The 22,095-nt window shown below is 40.1% G+C and overlaps 1 protein-coding gene across 4 annotated transcripts in view; it reads left to right on the top strand.

The window, feature by feature from the left end:
• The window catches only part of pou2f2a (POU class 2 homeobox 2a), a 110,298-nt gene that overhangs the window by 61,973 nt on the left and 26,230 nt on the right, over positions 1–22,095 (top strand). The window contains exon 1 of one of the 4 annotated variants that reach the window (XM_034174425.1): positions 3,479–3,640. The exons of the other annotated variants lie outside the window; for them this stretch is intronic. Coding sequence (XP_034030316.1) covers positions 3,586–3,640 — 55 coding nt within the window. The 5' untranslated portion in view covers positions 3,479–3,585. Of the gene's footprint in view, positions 1–3,478; positions 3,641–22,095 lie in introns of those variants that run through there. 4 annotated transcript variants of the gene reach the window in all.

Genomic DNA, 22,095 nt, shown 5'->3' with positions numbered 1-22,095 from the left:
GATTTAGCCTTTAAAATAGGTGAACACCATCACCACCACAGGTGCTGTGTTTTATTACCACCACCAGCAAAGTTGGGCGGAGGTAATGTTTTCACCCCTGCTTGTTTGTGTGTTTGTTTGCATGTTTGTGAACAGCCTGTAACCCACATTTTTTCAGCTATTGTTATGAAATTTTTACAGAGGATACATATTCTGATAGGCAAGAACTGATTAAATTTTCAAAGTCATAGGTCAAAGTCAGGAAAAATCTTGTAAAATGGGAAAAATCCCTATCTTTTAACATTGAACAAATTTTCAAAAATTCATAACTCTTTCAAAAGAGATTGAATTTCTTTCATATTTGAAAGCGTTATGTAGGATGGTATCCTTTATTGACGGACAAAGTTGATTCAGATCTGATCCAGATGACAGATTTTGTGACCATTTAAATGTAACATTGAATACCCCATTTAATGTATATTTTACAATATATATCTTAATCAAATGTGCCCAAATCACACTCATATTTGAAAGTGAGGTGCAGAGTGGCTCTCACTATCACCTGACAAATTCTGATCCAGATCTGATCTGGAGTGTGGATTTTGTAGACATTTGAATTTAATATTGAAAAGCCCATTTGATGTACATTTTGCATTATATCTCAATCAAAAGTGCTTCAATCACTCTCATTTGTGACAATGAGGTCTAAACTGGCACTCTGAATGAACAGACAAAGCTTGATCCATATTGCAGGTGCTCCCGTGACGAAATGAGCAAAAATTTTCGTGATGGGATTTTTGTTAACTCACTATTCCTATTCCTAATTACTACTACTATTCACTATTACTAATTACTATCCCTATTCACTACTCCTACCCCCAACCCAAACCTTAACCATAACCTAATACTACTCTACCCCCCGGCTTCACTTTTAATTTCCTGCAGCCATCATGGAATGAATTAGAATGAATTTGTGCTGCTGTGACAAAAATGAGGCACTTTTCGTCACAACATCATGAACCAATAGATGAATGTATATTTTGTGCTGCTGAATCACGACTTGCCTTGAGACCAGGTTGGATTTTAACATTGAAAATGCCTTTTGATCAATATTTTAAATTATATTTTGCTTATGGAAAGCCACTTCTAACAGGACTTTGACCTTGAGAATTTGTGAAATTGGAAAATATTGTTGGCAGAGGTTTGCACTCCACAAAAGCGGTGCTCTAGTATCAAATTTAATTGAATATTTTGAGATTTTACACTTTTGTTCAAACGAAGTATTTTGAAGACATCGCTTTGGACTTTTAAGGCACGGTAATAAGCACTGTGCACTGCTGTCTGACATATCATAGAGTGCAGCATTAATCTTAAAATGTGATTGACACATTAATTAATGATAAAACTGTTAGTTGTAGCTCTTTTTATTAAAATTACTTACTGTCTCACTAATGTCAAGCGCCATGTAGCCCGGTATAATCTTAAGCGGACAGTGTTGGCATGTTGCTAGATCTGGTCATCATGGTAACCATGGCTCAGACTTTGTCATGGCATGGCCTTGAACTGAACAACGATTACACAAACCAAGCACACTTACATTCAGCTGAACCCTATTAGTGCTGTTCAAATAAACACACACGTACACACACATTTTGGCAGTTAAGTTGGAAGACTGGGGTTTGAGCAAAGGTCACGGCCAAAGCCAGGGTGCTCAGACGACCTCTTACCCTGAGAAATGCTTCCTCCCAATGTGCAGTCTGTCACTGTCCTTGCACAGAGTTTAGCATGTGTGCATGTGTGCACAAACGCTGTTTTCAAGAATACGTACCCTGATGAAGGCCAAACCTTCATCTGGGCAAAATTAATACATATTAAATACACAACCCAGTCTCACGGCATGTCTTGATTCAGCAGGACGAAATATACATTAATCTATTGGTTTGTCATATTGTCATGAAAAGTGCAAAATTTTCATCATGGGAGCACAAATTTGTTCTAATTCATTCCGTGACAAGTGCATGTAATTAAAAGTGCAGGGGAGGAGGGTCGGGGTGGTGATGGTTAGGGTTAGGGGAAGGAGTGGGGTTAGGTTATGGTTAAGGTTAGGGTTGGGGGTAGGAGTAGGGTTCGTAATAGTGAGTTAAAAAAAAAAACCCAACATGAAAATTTGAATCATTTCGTGACGGGAGGATGAAAAAAAAAAAAAAAAACGTGAGACTGGACTGTAAATACAACTAAAAAAACAAAAAATAAAATAAACTGACGATTTGATGTTGTCCACACCCATTTTGTCATGGTTATGTTTCCAAATGGTTGACATTGATATTTTGTCCATTTGAAATTTTGATCAAACTGTGCTGTAGATCTGATACTTCACCCATCAGGACAGGGAACACGAGAACAGACAGTTCTAAACTTCTTAATGAGCCCCTACAACTAACCCTCCATTAATCAGCGCATCTTTGTGGATATTATAAACTCAGACGCTCTGGATCATCCTCTGTGTGTGTGTGACCTCATAGGACAGACGGTGTGCATGTGTGTTTGAGGTGCATCTGTCCTGCAGTGAATCAGGCTGCTGTAAATCACCACATAAAGCATTTATAAGGTTAAACTGGAGAACTTTGCAGCTGTTAACTTCTCAATGAGTGAACTCAGTGCAGAGAGGGAGAGGTGGAAGCGGGGCACCGTCAGTGAACTGGATGGAGTTCATCAGAATGAGAAGCAACAGCGCCATCTCGTGGCCTCTTCTGTCGGTTGTTCTCACATTCAGATTTCAAAATTGTGACTTATTTATTTGATCGCGGTAACTTTCATCCAACCGGGTTCCACTTCCACTCCACTCTTGTGTGTGTGTGTGTGTGTGTGTGTGTGTGTGTGTGTGTGTGTGTGTGGTGGTCAGTCAGCGGCACTGACGCTGCTGATGTGTGACTGTTTTTTCCGTGGCTGGAAAGCTGAGGTGAAGATGTGTCACACACGTGTTCTCCTGCCCGTGTCGACCTCCCCACCCCGCAGACCACCTCCCTCCCACACCCACGACAACAAGGACCATGGTGACTCACAGCAGAGATTTTTTTTTAACAAAAAAGCCCGACGCGGGAGAAGCAGACCAGCCAGTGGAAGTGTGTGAGCCGCGCTTTCCTCCTCGGAGGCCTGAAGCTGCTGCTGTGGTGCTCTTGCGTGAGAACGAGCGAGTGCGTGAGCGTGTGTGTGTGTGAGTGGCTGTTTCCAGCCGCGCCATGCACTTTCCATCTGTACCCGTCATCCCCCTCTTTTTCACCTCATCTATCTCTGCGATCTCTTCTCACACTCACTCTCTCCCACTCAAACCTCTCGCGTGGCCCTCCGGTTTTTGTTTTTGTTTTTTGCCTGTTATATATTTCTCTCCTCTCTGTGCAGAGTTCCTACTCTTTGAGGCTTGCGTCCTGTTGTGCGTGCAGGATGTGGGGGAGGAGGTGGGGCCTGGGTGTGAGGACTGTCATATGCATGAAGGAGAGAGACAGAGAGAGAGAGGAGAGAGTGATGTTCTCATATGATTAATACACTCCTCCTCCTGGTCCAAGAGAGGGAGAGTGAGAGTTTTCTTTGGGTAGCGCGCACACAGACATGAGCACCACGGCAGCAGTAGCACCGAAGGACTTCTCCTGTATCTGGTTGCCAGGTGAGTGTGGGTGTGTGTGTGTGCAGCTGTCTGTCTGCTGGCCTTCATTTACAGACACCAATTAAGGTTTGTGGGGGAGAGAGAGAGTGAGAGAACTGATTAATGCCAACAAACTAAACTCATTAGAGAACATCAAAGAGTTAGAGTTGGGTCAAAGAGGACAGATGGATGGATGGATGCCCACATAAGAAGGTCAGACCTGTTTCTGTGTGTGTGTGTGTGTTTTATACTGAGTGAGCAAAGTGCAATGTGAAAAGCAGCTTCATTGAAAATACAGTATAAACATTCTGAAGTGTCTCACCTCATCACTGGCAACATTTTACTTGTGTCACAGCCTTGTTTTTCTCGCCGTGCACTGTGGCACGGTTACGCATGTGTTCAGGTTCGAGACGTTGAGCACGTCAGCTGTTTGTTCATGTGCTGCTTTGGAACTGGTTCCAACTTTCTCTGTGAGTTTGTTGGTGCGGGGAGCTACAGGTGCACTGATTGTCGCTTTACTCGTTTTCATTCAAACACCAGAATGTTAATTCCAGGAATTTTATGAATTTGCAAACTGCTTTTTATGTGTACATTCATTGTGAATGTTTCATAGGGAGCAAAGGACAGAAAGACAAAAAATATATATACAAAAAAAATATATTGGAAGGGGAAATTACATATAACTCTAATCAACTGTCAGTCAACAACAATGAACTTGTTATTATTATTTTTTCCAACTTCTTATCTGTAATGATTTGCTCTGCTTGTTTTGTTTGAGATAAACTGTTTTGGACTGTTTTCATCAATTCTACACCAAGTACAATAAATGATTTAAATCAAAGCATTTTAAACAGATTTAAACCAGATATTACCTCATTTTCACTGACTTTAAATTACTCCAAACCAACAACAAAAGACTTTAAGTCTTACATTCTTCAACTAGCTTTAGTTTGGCTCAGGGAAAAGCTTCTTTTAACTGGTTTTAATCTAATGAATAACTTATTTAAGGTGCTTGTAAGATGCTTTCATTTGGTTTAAAAGCAAATGTTACATTTTTAACAGCTTTAAACCAACAATGACCTGATTTAAACTGGATTTAAACATTCTAAAAATGAGATAAACTAGTTTTGTCTGGTCTCCAAAAACAAGCTGAATGTGTTTGAACTCATTTGATTAAAAATATATGAAAGATGATTCCTTGGTTTCTGAGAAGTAACTTTAAAAAATAGTTTCCTTTTTTACTATTTTATGTCATTTCTTTTTATATTGATGAATTATAAACAGATTAATTATAATAATCTAATTTATAATTGATTATTAATTTGTGGTGACCCTCTGTGCTGTTTTGGTGGCCAGCTGGGACTCATAAAGAGGTCACATTTGACCGACACAGAGAACTGTGGCACAACCTGTGACATGACTCACCAGTTACCAGAAACCAATTTTTACATGTCACTTAGCTGGTCTGATTTTATAATGTGAAATCATATCACTCCATCAGAGAGTAAAGTGAGAATAAACTCATACATGTACAATGAAAATGTACCTTACTAACTTAGTGAGTTCACAGATTAAAGTCGGTGAGTCACTTCTGACGTGGACGGTGCTGTGCAAAGTTATCACTCTTCCCTAAAATGCACACAGCAGACTGCAAGGATGGAGGACCAAAGGTTCCTTCAATTAATGTGAAGCAATAGTTTGGAAACTATATGAAGATTTTCCTGAGTCTTTCCAAGGGATCAATAACGTTCTTTCTCATCTAATCTAATTTAAGAAAATATCAGGAGAAAAAAATGAATTCTGAATTATAATCAGAGAGAATAAGTGCACATTATTTTCACTTGCTGCTCTGTGATTTATATTCATGTTTTTTCTAGTTGTCAGGGAAAAAACTAAATAAATGATATACAAATATTGAATGTTTATGAGTTCAATGGTACAAATATTTCACCGAATTAAATATTTGTTCCATTGAAAAAATGTAAAAACATTCATTATTTGTTTTATATAACGGCTAAAATAGATTCTTGTCATTTGGTATTTTATTAATTTATAAACAACAGAAAAGGGACTTACATTTTGGTGTCCATTGCTGCTAAAGTCCAAATTGTGACGTGCAGTCCAGTGATGCTGTGCACTGACTTCGGACTTCCACAAAAAAAAAAAAGACACTGTGTAGTTCCACAGTCCAGCCAAAAATCACATCAGCTTTTCAGCTTTTCATGCATCCAGGTGGTTTACAGTGGGTGCGTGCGTGCTCTCACACAAAAGGGACGCGCTTGTGCGTGTGTGTACGACCAACAAAAGGACTGTGTATTTCCTCAGTGCAGCAAAAAAATAAAAAAATTAAAAATCAGAGAAATTAGTCCAGCTTTTCATTCTAACATCCTGCTAACAGCCTCCAGATGGCTTATAGTGCAGTGGATTTGTTTTGTGTGTGCGTACGCGTGCGTTGTATGCATGTGTGCGCACGTATGTGTGCGTGTGCATGTATGTGCTTGCGTGTGTGTATGTACGCATGTGCGTGTTTGTAGGTGTGTGTGTGTGTGCATGTGTGTGTGTGCGTGCGCGTGCAATGTGCAATGGTACCAAATGTATGGCACCAAATTTGCACTGTAAATGGAAACAAAACGCACTCTAAATGCAATGCAACACAAATGGGATGAATTAATCCATGTCATGTGACATACAAAGCACCAATTAAATGACAAGGATCCACTCAGCCATTATATAACATTACATGTTGACTTTTATATGGCTATAGCACAGTGTTTCACACATTTCATTTAATTGCATTCAGTGTTACTTTTCCTCAAACAAGCCTGTGTGCAGTAAAATCAAATCTTCACACACGCGCACGCACACACACACACACACACACACACAAACATATCCCTACATGCACTATAAAATGCTGGAAATGCTCTAATCAGCATTAAATAAGGAAGCAGTATATCTTTTGCAGGGGCAGATCTATGTTTCTTAGAAGGGGGGGTTGACTAGTGGGGTGCAGGGGCATGCTCCCCCAGAAAATATTTTTAAATTAAGGGTGCATTTTCCTGCAATCTCAGGCAATTCAAGCATGTAATTTGGACATTTGGAAAATTGACATTTGGAGCTAATTGCTATAATTTTATTAACAAGTTGAGATGGATGATATATTAAAAAAATGTTCGGTTTCTGACATCAAATGTCACAGTATTGTTTTATACTCCGCATAATGGTCAGGTTATACACTATCAATTCAGCTTTCAATTTCAGTTTATTTCACTTTATATAGCACCAAATCACAACAGAGCTGCCTCAAGGCGCGTCACACAAGTAAGGTCTAACCTTACCAACCCCTAGAGCAAGTACACAGGTGACAGCCGCAAGGAAAAACTCCCTCTGATGGTATTGAGGAAGAAACCTCAAGCAGACCAGAATCAGAGGGGTGACCCACTGCTGAGGCCATTCTGACAATTGCAAGGTTTTTACAGTTTTACAAAGCTGAAGAAATACAAAACAGGAAATCAAAACAACATCTGCTGCATCAGTTTGAGACAGCAGAAAGTTGTAAATAGCACATCGTTATGTGGTTGTAACATAGCCCTTTAATTTTTGCCCCCCGATCAGCCAGTTCCATTTGCATATATTAAATCAGTTATTTATATTAAACAATAGTTTAATCACTGACATCAATTTTTCATCCTTTTTTCATTTGTTGTAAAGGTTAGATTTACTCGTGCAGAATTTTGACATACCATTCTGGACTGTTTGCACTCTGCCACTCAGCCAGCCCCCACCCCAAACCCTTTGATGGTTGTGTCCTGAATCAGGACATGGAGTGTTTTTTTTTGTTTGTTTGTTTTTTTTTTACAGGGGAGGGTATTGGGAGTGTTGGGGGGTGGGGGGGGTTAAGGGTTGTTGCAGTGTAGTTTCATTTCTGCCAAAATACCCTAAGGAGAGTAACAGAAACAGTCCAGACTGATCTCGCAACTCGTGTACCTTCTTCCTTCTGTTGCATCATGTTTTCATGACATAGGATTATACAGCATAAAATTTGGCCTGTTTAAGATGTTGTGGATAACGGTGCCATGCAACGGTTTTAGCCAGTCTCAGATAAAGCTCCAGCTTTCTTGTAAGATTATTGCCCACTGTAACAGCTTAATTATAGAGGCTGATTCAACTTTGTGCTCACGGACAAATTAGTGCAAATAAAATTTGCAGTTGCACGTGCGTCTCCCTGACTGTTCAGAAGCAATAGATTCAGAACACAAATGCTGGCCTGCATCAACAAATATGGTGCATTTTAAAAGGAGGTTTTAAAAGACAGTAGGAGAGAGGGAGAGTCGAGAGAGAAAGCTAATATTAATAGACTCACTGACAGTAAGCGTTGGGTTTAGCACGCTGTGTTCAACCCTGCGCAAGGGGAAGTCGGGAGGGGAAGTGAGAAAAAGACACAGCATCTTGATATACTGTCCCACTACTGTATTACTGACCACATTATCTGCCATGCTTCTATCTGTAGGCCATTTTGAACCATGAATCAACAGGGTCCTGCAAACGGGCATCACTTTACGAGCGGTAACTTTAATTACACCTGGAAAATCACATGTCACTATATCGCCAGATTCAGTGTTTTATTCACATATAGTGTCATAGTGTGCAAAATCTGTTTTTGAATCAGTATTTTGGCATTACATGCATGTAGTTGTGATTTTATGTTCACCTTATCACTGTAGAGAAGGGAGCTCAGTGGGATAAGGGGTTAGAGTATCATGTTGACATGGGTTCAGTTCCTGTTGACGCTACCTGTCTGTTTGGACAGGGTGCTTCATCTGCACTGTTGGATTGGTTGGGAGGTGATGGTCTAGTGGTTATGGTGGGCTTGAGTCCAGAAGATCATGGGTTCAAATCCCTACCTGACTGGAAAATCACTAAGGGTCCTTGGGCAAGGCCTTTAAAACCCCTATTGCTCCCGGTGTGTAGTGAGCGTCTTGTATGGCAGCACCCTGACATCGGGGTGAATGTGAGGCATAATTGTAAAGCGCTTTGAGCATCTGATGCAGATGGAAAAGCGCTATATAAATGCAGTCCATTTACCATTGACCATTTACTGTTCCACTCCACCCAAGTGTAAATGGGTGCCAGGCTTGCCGGGGATGTTACCTATAATGGACCGGTGTCCCATCTAGGCGGAGTCATATACTCTTATCAGCGTCACATGACGGTATCTGCTCCAGTGTAATATCAACCCAGTCTCACGGATTGTCATGATTCAGCAGCACGAAATATACATTAATCTATTGGTTTGTCATATTGTCACAAAAAGTGCAAATTTTTTTCAAGGCAGCACAAATTCATTCTAATACATTCCTTGACGGGTGCATGTAATTAAAAGTGCAGCGGGGGGGGGGGGGGGTATGGTTAGTGTTAGAGGAAGGATTAGGGTTAGGTTATGGTTAGGGTTGGGGGTAGGAATAGGGTTAGTAATAATAAGTTTAAAAAAAAAACGCTGTCACGAAAATTGAAATCCTTTTGTGACGGGAGGACAAAAAAGTGACAAAAGAGACTGGGCTGGTAATATATACTGAAAACTGCAATATTTTACATGTACTGTATAAAAAAACAGGTCTGCAACACTGACTATGAGTCATACGTTTTATGATGATATATTTGTTTTTAATGCAATTACACAACATTCTACGCAAATCTTGTAGAACCTGTCAATCCTAAAGCCAATTATTGAACAATTCAAGTGATATTGAATGCATGATTCCTAACGGTGAGGGAGGCATCCTGCCAGCTGTGTGGGCCACACAGTGAAAGGAGTGCAAACAGCAGCTCCTTGCCATTTACATCAACAGCCACAGAAACACATAATTCTTTCGAAACTGCTTAAAAATTATTATTATTATTATTATTATTGCTGTTACTGTTGTGGTTGTTATGTATATTATAATAGCCAAGTGGCCTTTGTGTGCGTGCGTGTGTGTGTCTGTGTGTGTGTGTGCGCGCGTGCATGTGTGCATATCTATGGCTTCGATCATGGCGAAACTGACATTTGCCATTTGGTATACTTATGTATTTTGAGTCAACGATGAACGGTGCTCAATCAGAAAGTTGATAGGACAAATATTTTTTTGAGTAATTAGCAATTTTAGCAAACCAGTAAACAATGGAGGTTGTGCTGCAATGCACCATGGAAGTTTGCGGTTTTGAGGTTTTAACTGTTGTTATTGTGGTTCGTGTTATTTTAACAGTGTTGTTAGTGTTATTGATTTATTTTTTATAGTTTAATTGGTTTGTATTTAGTGTTTTTGTAGTTCAGTTGATTTAGTCAGTTAAGTGTTATGTTGCTGTTACCATAAGTGACTTAAATATCATGCTCCCAGTACCATAAGTGAAAAGTGTAGTGTTTTTAATGTCTTCCACCATAGTTGCTGTTTGTCAAATTAAAAGCACCTACTTACAGCAGAATGCAGAAAAGACAAAAAGATCTGCGTGCGCATGCGTGCGTGCAATTTTGATCACGCACACACTGGGAAGAGCTGACATTTGCCGTTTGGTATGTTTATATATGTTGGGTCAAGGATGACCAGCACCAAAACTGAATGTTGATAGGACTAATATTTTTAGAGAAGCTACATATATTAGCTAACAAGACTGAACAATGGACATTGATACTTATATTCTGGACTCACATTCCAATCCAGCAGGGGGGGGGGGGGGGGGGGGTTAAATCATCTATATGTTAAAAGCATGTGTATGTGCATACATGATGCACATACACACATGCTGTATGCAATTTAAGTACATAATATATTTGTAAATATGTTCAAAATACATGGATCAATTCAAATCATATCAAATCAATTTTATTTATATAGCGCCAAATCACAACAAACAGTTGCCCCAAGGCGCTTTATATTGTAAGGCAAAGCCATACAATAATTATGGAAAAACCCCAACGGTCAAAACGACCCCCTGTGAGCAAGCACTTGGCGACAGCCTGTTCCACAGCCTGTTCAGTGGATTTTTATTTTATTTTTTGGCGCTGTTGTCGTGTGTTGCCTGTGCTGCTCCACAGCCTGTCCAGTGGATTTTTATTTTATTTTTTACCACTGTTGTCGTGTGTTACCTGTGCTGCTCCACAGCCTGTCTAGTGGATTTTTATTTTATTTTTTACCACTGTTGTCGTGTGTTACCTGTGCTGCTCCGCAGCCTGTCCAGTGGATTTTATTTATTTTTTACCACTGTTGTCGTGTGTTACCTGTGCTGCTCCGCAGCCTGTCTAGTGGATTTTTATTTTATTTTTTACCACTGTTGTCGTGTGTTACCTGTGCTGCTCCGCAGCCTGTCCAGTGGATTTTTATTTTATTTTTTACCACTGTTGTCGTGTGTTACCTGTGCTGCTCCGCAGCCTGTCCAGTGGATTTTTATTTTATTTTTTACCACTGTTGTCGTGTGTTACCTGTGCTGCTCCACAGCCTGTCCAGTGGATTTTTATTTTATTTTTTACCACTGTTGTCGTGTGTTACCTGTGCTGCTCCGCAGCCTGTCTAGTGGATTTTTATTTTATTTTTTACCACTGTTGTCGTGTGTTACCTGTGCTGCTCCGCAGCCTGTCTAGTGGATTTTTATTTTATTTTTTACCACTGTTGTCGTGTGTTACCTGTGCTGCTCCGCAGCCTGTCCAGTGGATTTTTATTTTATTATTTTATTTTATTTATTTTATTTTTTTTTATTTATTTATTTATTTTTTTTAGCACTGTTGTCGTGCGTTACCTGTGCTGCTCCACAGCCTGTCCAGTGGATTTTTATTTTATTTTTTAGCACTGTTGTCGTGCGTTACCTGTGCTGCTCCACAGCCTGTCCAGTGGATTTTTATTTTATTTTTTACCATTGTTGTCGTGCGTTACCTGTGCTGCTCCACAGCCTGTCCAGTGGATTTTGATTTTTATTTTATTTTTTTTGGGCGCTGTTGTCGTGCGTTACCTGTGCTGCTCCACAGCCTGTCCAGTGGATTTTTATTTAGCGCTGTTGTCGTGCGTTACCTGTGCTGCTCCACAGCCTGTCTAGTGGATTTTTATTTTGTTTTAGCACTGTTGTCGTGCGTTGCCTGTGCTGCTCCACAGCCTGTCCAGTGGATTTTTATTTTTATTTTATTTATTTTTTAGCACTGTTGTTGTGCGTTACCTGTGCTGCTCCACAGCCTGTCCAGTGGATTTTTATTTTTATTTTATTTTATTTTTTAGCACTGTTGTTGTGCGTTACCTGTGCTGCTCCACAGCCTGTCTAGTGGATTTTTATTTTATTTTAGCACTGTTGTCGTGCGTTACCTGTGCTGCTCCACAGCCTGTCTAGTGGATTTTTATTTTGTTTTAGCACTGTTGTCGTGCGTTGCCTGTGCTGCTCCACAGCCTGTCCAGTGGATTTTGATTTTGATTTTATTTTTTTTGGCACTGTTGTCGTGTGTTACCTGTGCTGCTCCACAGCCTGTCTAGTGGATTTTTATTTTATTTTTTACCACTGTTGTCGTGTGTTACCTGTGCTGCTCCGCAGCCTGTCCAGTGGATTTTTATTTTATTATTTTATTTTATTTATTTATTTTTTTTTTTATTTATTTATTTTTTTTTTAGCACTGTTGTCGTGCGTTACCTGTGCTGCTCCACAGCCTGTCCAGTGGATTTTATTTTATTTTTTAGCACTGTTGTCGTGCGTTACCTGTGCTGCTCCACAGCCTGTCCAGTGGATTTTGATTTTTATTTTATTTTTTTGGGCGCTGTTGTCGTGCGCTACCTGTGCTGCTCCACAGCCTGTCCAGTGGATTTTTATTTAGCGCTGTTGTCGTGTGTTACCTGTGCTGCTCCACAGCCTGTCTAGTGGATTTTTATTTTGTTTTAGCACTGTTGTCGTGCGTTGGCTGTGCTGCTCCACAGCCTGTCCAGTGGATTTTTATTTTTATTTTATTTTATTTTTTAGCACTGTTGTTGTGCGTTACCTGTGCTGCACCACAGCCTGTCCAGTGGATTTTTATTTTGTTTTAGCACTGTTGTTGTGCGTTACCTGTGCTGCTCCACAGCCTGTCTAGTGGATTTTTATTTTGTTTTAGCACTGTTGTCGTGCGTTACCTGTGCTGCTCCACAGCCTGTCTAGTGGATTTTTATTTTGTTTTAGCACTGTTGTTGTGCGTTACCTGTGCTGCTCCACAGCCTGTCTAGTGGATTTTTATTTTGTTTTAGCACTGTTGTTGTGCGTTACCTGTGCTGCTCCACAGCCTGTCTAGTGGATTTTTATTTTGTTTTAGCACTGTTGTCGTGCGTTACCTGTGCTGCTCCACAGCCTGTCTAGTGGATTTTTATTTTGTTTTAGCACTGTTGTTGTGCGTTACCTGTGCTGCTCCACAGCCTGTCTAGTGGATTTTTATTTTGTTTTAGCACTGTTGTTGTGCGTTACCTGTGCTGCTCCACAGCCTGTCCAGTGGATTTTTATTTTTATTTTATTTATTTTTTAGCACTGTTGTTGTGCGTTACCTGTGCTGCTCCACAGCCTGTCCAGTGGATTTTTATTTTTATTTTATTTTATTTTTTAGCACTGTTGTTGTGCGTTACCTGTGCTGCTCCACAGCCTGTCTAGTGGATTTTTATTTTATTTTAGCACTGTTGTCGTGCGTTACCTGTGCTGCTCCACAGCCTGTCTAGTGGATTTTTATTTTGTTTTAGCACTGTTGTCGTGCGTTGCCTGTGCTGCTCCACAGCCTGTCCAGTGGATTTTTATTTTTATTTTATTTTATTTTTAGCACTGTTGTTGTGCGTTACCTGTGCTGCTCCACAGCCTGTCTAGTGGATTTTTATTTTATTTTAGCACTGTTGTCGTGCGTTACCTGTGCTGCTCCACAGCCTGTCTAGTGTCGGATTCCCTGTTTGGGAATCCGCTAGCTTAGCGTAGCTACTAGCTCTTAGCCGTTTTAGCATGGCGGCTTCTCCTGTCTCTCCCGTACTTTTCTGCTCTGGGTGTGAAATGTTTAGTTATTCCTCGGCCTCTTTTAGCAGTAACGGTACATGTAATAAGTGCAGCTTATTCGTAGCTTTGGAGGCCAGGCTGGGCGAATTGGAGGCTCGGCTCCGCACCGTGGAAAATTCTACAGCTAGCCAGGCCCCTGTAGTCGGTGCGGACCAAGGTAGCTTAGCCGCCGTTAGTTCCCCCCTGGCAGACCCCGTGCAGTCGGGAAGGCAGGCTGACTGGGTGACTGTGAGGAGGAAGCGTAGCCCTAAACAGAAGCCCCGTGTACACCGTCAACCCGTTCACATCTCTAACCGTTTTTCCCCACTCGACGATACACTCGCCGAGGATCAAACTCTGGTTATTGGCGACTCTGTTTTGAGAAATGTGAAGTTAGCGACACCAGCAACCATTGTCAATTGTCTTCCGGGGGCCAGAGCAGGCGACATCGAAGGACATTTGAAATTGCTGGCTAAGGCTAAGCGTAAATTTGGTAAGATTGTAATTCACGTCGGCAGTAATGACACTCGGTTACGCCAATCGGAGGTCACTAAAATTAACATTGAATCGGTGTGTAACTGTGCAAAAACAATGTCGGACTCTGTTGTTTTCTCTGGGCCCCTCCCCAATCAGACCGGGAGTGACATGTTTAGCCGCATGTTCTCCTTGAATTGCTGGCTGTCTGAGTGGTGTCCAAAAAATGAGGTGGGCTTCATTGATAATTGGCAAAGCTTCTGGGGAAAACCTGGTCTTGTTAGGAGAGACGGCATCCATCCCACTTTAGAGGGAGCAGCTCTCATTTCTAGAAATCTGGCCAATTTTTTGGGATCCTCCAAACTGTGACTGTCTAGCGTTGGGACCAGGAGGCAGAGCTGTGGTCTTATACACCTCTCTGCAGCTTCTCTCCCCCTGCCATCCCCCTATTACCCCATCCCCGTAGAGACGGTGCCTGCTCCCAGACCACCAATAACTAGCAAAAATCTATTTAAGCATAAAAATTCAAAAAGAAAAAATAATATAGCACCTTCAATTGCACCACAGACTAAAACAGTTAAATGTGGTCTATTAAACATTAGGTCTCTTTCTTCTAAGTCCCTGTTGGTAAATGATATAATAATTGATCAACGTATTGATTTATTCTGCCTAACAGAAACTTGGTTACAGCAGGATGAATATGTTAGTTTAAATGAGTCAACACCCCCGAGTCACACTAACTGTCAGAATGCTCGTAGCACGGGCCGGGGCGGAGGATTAGCAGCAATCTTCCATTCCAGCTTATTAATTAATCAAAAACCTAGACAGAGCTTTAATTCATTTGAAAGCTTGTATCTTAGTCTTGTCCATCCAAATTGGAAGTCCCAAAAACCAGTTTTATTTGTTATTATCTATCGTCCACCTGGTCGTTACTGTGAGTTTCTCTGTGAATTTTCAGACCTTTTGTCTGACTTAGTGCTTAGCTCAGATAAGATAATTATAGTGGGCGATTTTAACATCCACACAGATGCTGAGAATGACAGCCTCAACACTGCATTTAATCTATTATTAGACTCTATCGGCTTTGCTCAAAAAGTAAATGAGTCCACCCACCACTTTAATCATATTTTAGATCTTGTTCTGACTTATGGTATGGAAATAGAAGACTTAACAGTATTCCCTGAAAACTCCCTTTTGTCTGATCATTTTTTAATAACATTTACATTTACCCTGATGGACTACCCTGCAGTGGGGAATAAGTTTCATTACACTAGAAGTCTTTCAGAAAGCGCTGTAACTAGGTTTAAGGATATGATTCCTTCTTTATGTTCTCTAATGTCATATACCAACACAGAGCAGAGTAGCTACCTAAACTCTGTAAGGGAGTTAGAGTATCTTGTCAATAGTTTTACATCCTCATTGAAGACAACTTTGGATGCTGTAGCTCCTCTGAAAAAGAGAGCTTTAAATCAGAAGTGTCTGACTCCGTGGTATAACTCACAAACTCGTAGCTTAAAGCAGATAACCCGTAAGTTGGAGAGGAAATGGCGTCTCACTAATTTAGAAGATCTTCACTTAGCCTGGAAAAAGAGTTTGTTGCTCTATAAGAAAGCCCTTCGTGAAGCTAGGACATCTTTCTACTCATCACTAATTGAAGAAAATAAGAACAACCCCAGGTTTCTTTTCAGCACTGTAGCCAGGCTGACAAAGAGTCAGAGCTCTATTGAGCTGAGTATTCCATTAACTTTAACTAGTAATGACTTCATGACTTTCTTTGCTAACAAAATTTTGACTATTAGAGAAAAAATTACTCATAACCATCCCAAAGATGTATCGTTATCTTTGGCTGCTTTCAGTGATGCCGGTATTTGGTTAGACTCTTTCTCTCCGATTGTTCTGTCTGAGTTATTTTCATTAGTTACTTCATCCAAACCATCAACATGCTTATTAGACCCCATTCCTGCCAGGCTGCTCAAGGAAGCCCTACCATTATTTAATGCTTCAATCTTAAATATGATCAATCTATCTTTGTTAGTTGGTTATGTACCACAGGCCTTTAAGGTGGCAGTAATTAAACCATTACTTAAAAAGCCATCACTTGACCCAGCTATCTTAGCTAATTATAGGCCAATCTCCAACCTTCCTTTCTCTCAAAGATTCTTGAGAGGGTAGTTGTAAAACAGCTAACTGATCACCTGCAGAGGAATGGTCTATTTGAAGAGTTTCAGTCAGGTTTTAGAATTCATCATAGTACAGAAACAGCATTAGTGAAGGTTACAAATGATCTTCTTATGGCTTCGGACAGTGGACTTATCTCTGTGCTTGTTCTGTTGGACCTCAGTGCTGCTTTTGATACTGTTGACCATAAAATTTTATTACAGAGATTAGAGCATGTCATAGGTATTAAAGGCATTGCGCTGCGGTGGTTTGAATCATATTTGTCTAATAGATTACAGTTTGTTCATGTAAATGGGGAATCTTCTTCACAGACTAAAGTTAATTATGGAGTTCCACAAGGTTCTGTGCTAGGACCAATTTTATTCACTTTATACATGCCTCCCTTGGGCAGTATTATTAGACGGTATTGCTTAAATTTTCATTGTTACGCAGATGATACCCAGCTTTATCTATCCATGAAGCCAGAGGATACGCACCAATTAGCTAAACTGCAGGATTGTCTTACAGACATAAAGACATGGATGACCTCTAATTTCCTGCTTTTAAACTCAGATAAAACTGAAGTTATTGTACTTGGCCCCACAAATCTTAGAAGCATGGTGTCTAACCAGATCGTTACTCTGGGTGGCATTTCCCTGATCTCTAGTAATACTGTGAGAAATCTTGGAGTTATTTTTGATCAGGATATGTCATTCAAAGCGCATATTAAACAAATATGTAGGACTGCCTTTTTGCATTTACGCAATATCTCTAAAATCAGAAAGGTCTTGTCTCAGAGTGATGCTGAAAAACTAATTCATGCATTTGTTTCCTCTAGGCTGGACTATTGTAATTCATTATTATCAGGTTGTCCTAAAAGTTCCCTAAAAAGCCTTCAGTTGGTTCAGAATGCTGCAGCTAGAGTACTGACGGGGACTAGCAGGAGAGAGCATATCTCACCCGTGTTGGCCTCCCTTCATTGGCTTCCTGTTAATGCTAGAATAGAATTTAAAATTCTTCTTCTTACTTATAAGGTTTTGAATAATCAGGTCCCATCTTATCTTAGGGACCTCATAGTACCATATTACCCCATTAGAGCGCTTCGCTCTCAGACTGCGGGCTTACTTGTAGTTCCTAGGGTTTGTAAGAGTAGAATGGGAGGCAGAGCCTTCAGCTTTCAGGCTCCTCTCCTGTGGAACCAGCTCCCAATTCAGATCAGGGAGACAGATACCCTCTCTACTTTTAAGATTAGGCTTAAAACTTTCCTTTTCGCTAAGGCTTATAGTTAGGGCTGGATCGGGTGACCCTGGACCATCCCTTGGTTATGTTGCTTTAGACGTAGACTGTGTTTCATAATTATTGTATGGCCTTGCCTTGCAATGTGGAGCGCCTTGTGGCAACTGTTTGTTGTGATTTGGCGCTATACAAGAAAAAAAAGTTGATTGATTGATTGACAGTGGGAAGGAAAAACTCCCTTTTAACAGGAAGAAACCTCCAGCAGAACCAGGCTCAGGGAGGGGCAGTCTTCTGCTGGGACTGGTTGGGGCTGAGGGGAGAGAATCAGGAAAAAGAGATGCTGTGGAAGAGAGCAGAGATCAGTCACTAATGATTAAATGCACAGTGGTGCATACAGAGCAAAAAGAGAAAGAAACAGTGCATCATGGGAACCCCCCAGCAGTCTAAGTCTATAGCAGCATAACTAAGGCATGGTTCAGGGTCACCTGATCCAGCCCTAACTATAAGCTTTAGCAAAAAGGAAAGTTTTAAGCCTAATCTTAAAAGTAGAGAGGGTGTCTGTCTCCCTGATCCAAATTGGGAGCTGGTTCCAGAGTAGAGGAGCCTGAAAGCTGAAGGCTCTGCCTCCCATTCTACTCTTACAAACCCTAGGAACTACAAGTAAGCCCGCAGTCTGAGAGCGAAGCACTCTATTGGGGTGATATGGTACTATGAGGTCCCTAAGATAAGATGGGACCTGATTATTCAAAACCTTATAAGTAAGAAGAACAATTTTAAATTCTATTCTAGAATTAACAGGAAGCCAATGAAGAGAGGCCAATATGGGTGAGATATGCTCTCTCCTTCTAGTCCCTGTCAGTACTCTAGCTGCAGCATTTTGAATTAACTGAAGGCTTTTCAGGGAACTTTTAGGACAACCTGATAATAATGAATTACAATAGTCCAGCCTAGAGGAAATAAATGCATGAATTAGTTTTTCAGCATCACTCTGAGACAAGACCTTTCTAATTTTAGAGATATTGCGCAAATGCAAAAAAGCAGTCCTACATATTTGTTTAATATGCGCTTTGAATGACATATCCTGATCAAAAATGACTCCAAGATCTCTCAAAGTATTACTAGAGGTCAGGGTAATGCCATCCAGAGTAAGGATCTGGTTAGACACCATGTTTATAAGATTTGTGGGGCCAAGTACAATAACTTCAGTTTTATCTGAGTTTAAAAGCAGGAAATTAGAGGTCATCCATGTCTTTATGTCTGTAAGACAATCCTGCAGTTTAGCTAATTGGTGTGTGTCCTCTGGCTTCATGGATAGATAAAGCTGGGTATCATCTGCGTAACAATGAAAATTTAAGCAATGCTGTCTAATAATACTGCCTAAGGGAAGCATGTATAAAGTGAATAAAATTGGTCCTAGCACAGAACCTTGTGGAACTCCATAATTAACCTTAGTCTGTGAAGAAGATTCCCCATTTACATGAACAAATTGTAATCTATTAGATAAATATGATTCAAACCACCGCAGCGCAGTGCCTTTAATTCCTATGGCATGCTCTAATCTCTGTAATAAAATTTTATGGTCTAATACATTCCTTGACGGGTGCATGTAATTAAAAGTGCAGCGGGCGGGGGGGGGGGGGGGGTATGGTTAGTGTTAGAGGAAGGATTAGGGTTAGGTATCAAAAGCAGCACTGAGGTCTAACAGAACAAGAACAGAGATGAGTCCACTGTCTGAGGCCATAAGAAGATCATTTGTAACCTTCACTAATGCTGTTTCTGTACTATGATGAATTCTAAACCCTGACTGAAACTCTTCAAATACACCATTCCTCTGCAGATGATCAGTTAGCTGTTTTACAACTACCCTTTCAAGAATTTTGAGAGAAAAGGAAGGTTGGAGATTGGTCTATAATTAGCTAAGATAGCTGGGTCAAGTGATGGCTTCTTAAGTAATGGTTTAATTGCTGCCACCTTAAAAGCCTGTGGTACATAGCCAACTAATAAAGACAGATTGATCATATTTAAGATCGAAGCATTAATTAATGGTAGGGTTTCCTTGAGCAGCCTGGTAGGAATAGGGACTAATAGACATGTTGATGGTTTGGAGGAAGTAACTAATGAAAATAATTCAGAACAATTGGAGAGAAAGAGTCTAACCAAATACCGGCATCACTGAAAGCAGCCAAAGATAACGATACGTCTTTGGGATGGTTATGAGTAATTTTTTCTCTAATAGTTAAAATTTTATTAGCAAAGAAAGTCATGAAGTCATTACTAGTTAAAGTTAAAGGAATACTCGGCTCAATAGAGCTCTGACTCTTTGTCAGCCTGGCTACAGTGCTGAAAAGAAACCTGGGGTTGTTCTTATTTTCTTCAATTAGTGATGAGTAGTAAGATGTCCTAGCTTTACGGAGGGCTTTTTTTTATAGAACAACAGACTCTTTTTCCAGGCTAAGTGAAGATCTTCTAAATTAGTGAGACGCCATTTCCTCTCCAACTTATGGGTTATCTGCTTTAAGCTGCGAGTTTGTGAGTTATACCATGGAGTCAGGCATTTCTGATTTAAGCCTCTCTTTTTCAGAGGAGCTACAGCATCCAAAGTTGTCCTCAATGAGGATATAAAACTATTGACGAGATAATCTATCTCACTCACAGAGTTTAGGTAGCTACTCTGCCCTGTGTTGGTATATGGCATTGGAGAACATAAAGAATGAATCATATCCTTAAACCTAGTTACAGCGCTTTCTGAAAGACTTCTACTGTAATGAAACTTATTCCCCACTGCTGGGTAGTCCATCAGAGTAAATGTAAATGTTATTAAGAAATGATCAGACAGAAGGGGGTTTTCAGGGAATACTGTTAAGTCTTCAATTTCCATACCATAAGTCAGAACAAGATCTAAGATATGATTAAAGTGATGGGTGGACTCATTTACATTTTGAGCAAAGCCAGTCGAGTCTAACAATAGATTAAATGCAGTGTTGAGGCTGTCATTCTCAGCATCTGTGTGGATGTTAAAATCGCCCACTATAATTATCTTATCTGAGCTAAGCACTAAATCAGACAAAAGGTCTGAAAATTCACAGAGAAACTCACAGTAACGACCAGGTGGACGATAGATAATAACAAATAAAACTGGTTTTTGGGACTTCCAATTTGGATGGACAAGACTAAGAGACAAGCTTTCAAATGAATTAAAGCTCTGTCTAGGTTTTCGATTAATTAATAAACTGGAGTGGAAGATTGCTGCTAATCCTCCGCCTCGGCCCGTGCTACGAGCGTTCTGGCAGTTAGTGTGACTTGGGGGTGTTGACTCATTTAAACTAACATATTCATCCTGCTGTAACCAGGTTTCTGTAAGGCAGAATAAATCAATATGTTGATCAATTATTATATCATTTACTAACAGGGACTTCGAAGAGAGAGATCTAATGTTTAATAGACCACATTTAACTGTTTTAGTCTGTGGTGCAGTTGAAGGTGCTATATTATTTTTTCTTTTTGAATTTTTATGCTTAAATAGATTTTTGCTGGTTATTGGTGGTCTGGAAGCAGGCACCGTCTCTACGGGGATGGGGTAATGAGGGGATGGCAGGGGGAGAGAAGCTGCAGAGAGGTGTGTAAGACTACACACATGCACACACATCCACACATGGATGACATGAGAAAGTGAAAACACTTATTTCCATTGTGGTCCATTTAAAAATCAAATGACAAAATAGAAGTAAAAATAAAATAATAATAATAATGATAATAATAATAATACTGATAATAATAAAGATGATGACAATAATAACAGCAATAATAATAATAATAGTGTCTTATGATAACAAGAACCTAAACAATGTATAAATACATTAAGACTAAATTAACATTAAAAAAAATAATGTGATTAACAGGAAAAAAAAAAAAGGGTTGAGTTTTTCTTCCAAAAACTGTTAAGGTCTAAGGTTCTAAAAACATTCTCCAATCACACGCCATTCCAACTCATTATAGAAACTTTGCACAATTTGTGACCACCCTTGAAAAATGTCAGATACCTATTTTATAAACACTACCCAATCTGCAGCCCCTGGATCCCCACGGGCAACATGCTAGTTAATAATATGAATACATTACAATAGTATTTTTGAGTACCTATGGCTGAAAACTTTAATGCCTGTTTTGTGCAGCCCAGTCTCATGTTTTTGTTTGCTTGTTTTTCTTGTTTTTTGTCATGATACATCACGAAATGTGTTACGTTTTTGTGATGCGGTCAAGTTTCAGTCACCATTTTTAACTCTAACCCTAAAATCAAACACATCCCCTCAGTCGCCCCAAATTTCATGATACCATCATGACAATGTAAGAAATTTCGTGACAGTATCGCAAACTAATAGATTACATCACTTGTCGTGCTGCCATCAGGAATTCAGGTTGGTTTTGTGATTGGGATTGAGACCAGAGGATCTTTGGTTCAAACCCCTGCCAGACTGTAAAATCACTCAGGGCCCTTAGGCAAGGTCCTTAATACCCCAGTTGCTCCCGGTGTGCAGCTGAGTGCCACGCAAGGTGTGTAAATGTGAGGCATCATTGTAAAGTGCTTTGAGCTTGTGATTCAGATGGAAAATGCTAATATTAGG

Source organism: Thalassophryne amazonica, chromosome 7 (assembly GCF_902500255.1).
Source record: "Thalassophryne amazonica chromosome 7, fThaAma1.1, whole genome shotgun sequence".
NCBI classification, from domain to species: Eukaryota; Metazoa; Chordata; class Actinopteri; order Batrachoidiformes; family Batrachoididae; genus Thalassophryne; species Thalassophryne amazonica.
Note: the sequence above shows the minus strand (reverse complement) of the source record. Positions and strands in the feature narration are given on the sequence as shown.